The sequence below is a fragment of the Trametes versicolor genome, assembly GCF_000271585.1.
Source record: "Trametes versicolor FP-101664 SS1 unplaced genomic scaffold TRAVEscaffold_29, whole genome shotgun sequence".
NCBI classification, from domain to species: Eukaryota; Fungi; Basidiomycota; class Agaricomycetes; order Polyporales; family Polyporaceae; genus Trametes; species Trametes versicolor.
The window spans coordinates 8,100-10,540 of NW_007360349.1; the positions used below are offsets into that span (position 1 = coordinate 8,100).

At 61.3% G+C, this 2,441-nt stretch overlaps 1 protein-coding gene across 1 annotated transcript; it reads left to right on the forward strand.

The window, feature by feature from the left end:
• Positions 1 to 1,332: 1,332 nt before the first annotated feature.
• Positions 1,333 to 1,533, forward strand: TRAVEDRAFT_83435 (uncharacterized protein; the record flags this gene model as incomplete). Its single annotated transcript, XM_008047530.1, has 1 exon — positions 1,333 to 1,533. A coding segment is annotated over one exon (201 nt), but the record flags the coding sequence as incomplete, so codon positions are not given.
• Positions 1,534 to 2,441: the final 908 nt, after the last annotated feature.

The window sequence follows — 2,441 nt, forward strand, 5'->3', positions numbered from 1 at the left end:
ATGTACTCGCCTCCAGCACGTGGACAGGGTGGTGGTGGGCAGAGGCGGACGAGACGTTCACGAAGGTACGTATTCCGTCTGTTGCGTGTGCGTTGTGTTGCGGACGGTATGGTGGACGTGGGCGACTTCGTCCGGCGCGGTACGTTCGTCTACATGCCTACACGCGTGCGTCAGCATTTGACCTTGCTTACAAACATGTACGTACGAGCGGCAGTCGGTACCATGCTTGTATGTTCGTAGAGCAGTATCTAATGATGATATCTATACCGCCCTAGCATTTGTGTGCGACTAACTTGGTGTGCGCGTCGACTGGACCCTGCACAGAGTGCAGCCTGGTCAGCGTGAGGCCGTTGAACGAGAAGAGACAGAGACTGACATGCTGAGAGAGGAAGCGCGGAGGCGAGCGACAGACAGGCGGGGACGGGCAGCAGACAGGCTCGAGCGGCTGCAAGCGAGAGCGAGAACGGAGGACGGGCAGGGGACAGAGTGGAGGGCAGGGCAAGCGAAGAAGAGGGACCGGACTAGCTTAGTACGCTCAGCGCATGAAGTAATGGACGGTCTGCGTTGAGCGCGAGGGATTGACGTGCGAGGTGCGAGCGGCCTGCTGAGCATGTCGACGCCTGCCTTCGAGCGTGTCGAGGGCGGTCCTGACGTGAGGCGATCGGCGGCAAAACCCTCGTACCGGGGTCCAGATGCCGCGTCCCGGCGCCGAGATGAGTGTTGTAGAAAAAGGGAGTGAGTGTAGGTGGAAGAAGGGCAAGGCACGCGCGAATTACCCAAATGATCGCGGCGGGCGCTTACAGGATCGCCCGAGTGGGTTGGTCGTTGCGGTCGCGGACCTCATCGTTGTTCTCACCTTCCACCCTCTCCCTGCCTTCTCTCGTCAGTCTCCTGTTCATATCTACCCTCTTCTTCTCTCTGCGAGCCTGCTCTTGCTCAGCACTGGGTTTTAGCTGCCACCGGGCTCCATCTGCCACCCCTCATACAAGTCTATGAGAAGTTAAACGCGCGCCGGTCGACGAGCCATCCTCGAATATCTACGCTCTCCGTGACGACTCTCAACGAACCTCCGGTGCCTCTTGAATCTCATCTTAGATGTCTGTGGCAGTGGCTAGCTCGAGCAACCTCCAGGCGCTGGAAGACGCGTCCCAGCCCACCTCCAGAGCCTCCTCCCCGTCTTCTCCAGCTACACCCATCTCGCTTCAGCAGCCTCAGCTCTCCCGTGTGAATGTTAACTTAAACGGATCTTTGACGAACACCCCAACGTCTGCTCACCCCAACCATGCGCTTGAGGCTCCTCCTGGCACACCATACCCGGATTTCCTGCGCTCATGGACCGACGCGCACGTCGCGGTCTGGCTATCCGAAATTAGGTGTGCACATCTAGCCGCGACGTTCAGGGCGAATGATATCCGAGGCGATGTCCTGCTCGAGCTGGACCAGATGATCCTGAAGGAGATGGGCATGTCGAGCGTCGGAGACAGGGTGCGCATTCTCAACGGCGTGAAGCACCTCCGACAACGATGCTCCGCCAGCAGCGCGCTCACATCCATCCTCAATCGCCCACGCGCTATCGACTACAGCCGTACCTCCAGTATATCCAGCGACCATGGGGCAGCACGCACGGGCGCGCGACGGTTGGAGTCCGCCCGACCTGCACCTCTGCATCTACCCCCCAATGGTGGATCGCCGGACCTGCCCCGCCTGGTACGCGACGGCCAGGACTCAGCTCGCTTAAACAACATGCGTCCGTTGCCATTGCAGCCAAACAGTGCGAGTACACACGGTACGCCTACGACCGCCCACAGTCGCACGAATCTCCCTCCCCTTCCTCCTCCACCACGAGGGCAGCCGCCTTTGCCCCCGATCGCCCGAACACCCCGGAACCTCCACCATGCCCCCAGCACGCCGAGTACGTCTGGACGACGCACGCCCACTCTTCCGGACGCTCCGCTTGCCCTACCACAGGCCGGACTGCTCACCCCAGGTTCCCAGACGCAGGGCCCGAGTTGGCAGGGGTACGGCCTCCCTTCAGACCCCAGGCAGGGCAATCGGGCGCCGAGCCGGTCGACTTCGCCTCTGCCAGTGCCGTTTCCCCCGTCACAGCCGCCGGTCCGCGGCGCAAGTCGTACAGCCTCCGAACACTCGAGAACTGGTTCGTATTCCGGCTCTACGCCCACCTCGGAGACCTCGAACAAGCCGCTGCCACGACCACGCACAGGCAACGGCGCGCACCCTTACGCGACCTCGCAGTTGCAACAGGCGCATGGGCTCTCCCCTATCGCAGAGTCGTTCTCGTCAGGGCGCAGGGATGCGTACAGGAACCTTAACGACTTCCGACCAGGCACGCCGTCCTCGCGCAGCAATCCCTCACTTGACGACCTGCGTCGGAAGCTGATTAAGTTCACGCTGCCCGAGGAAGGCAAGACCACGACATTAAA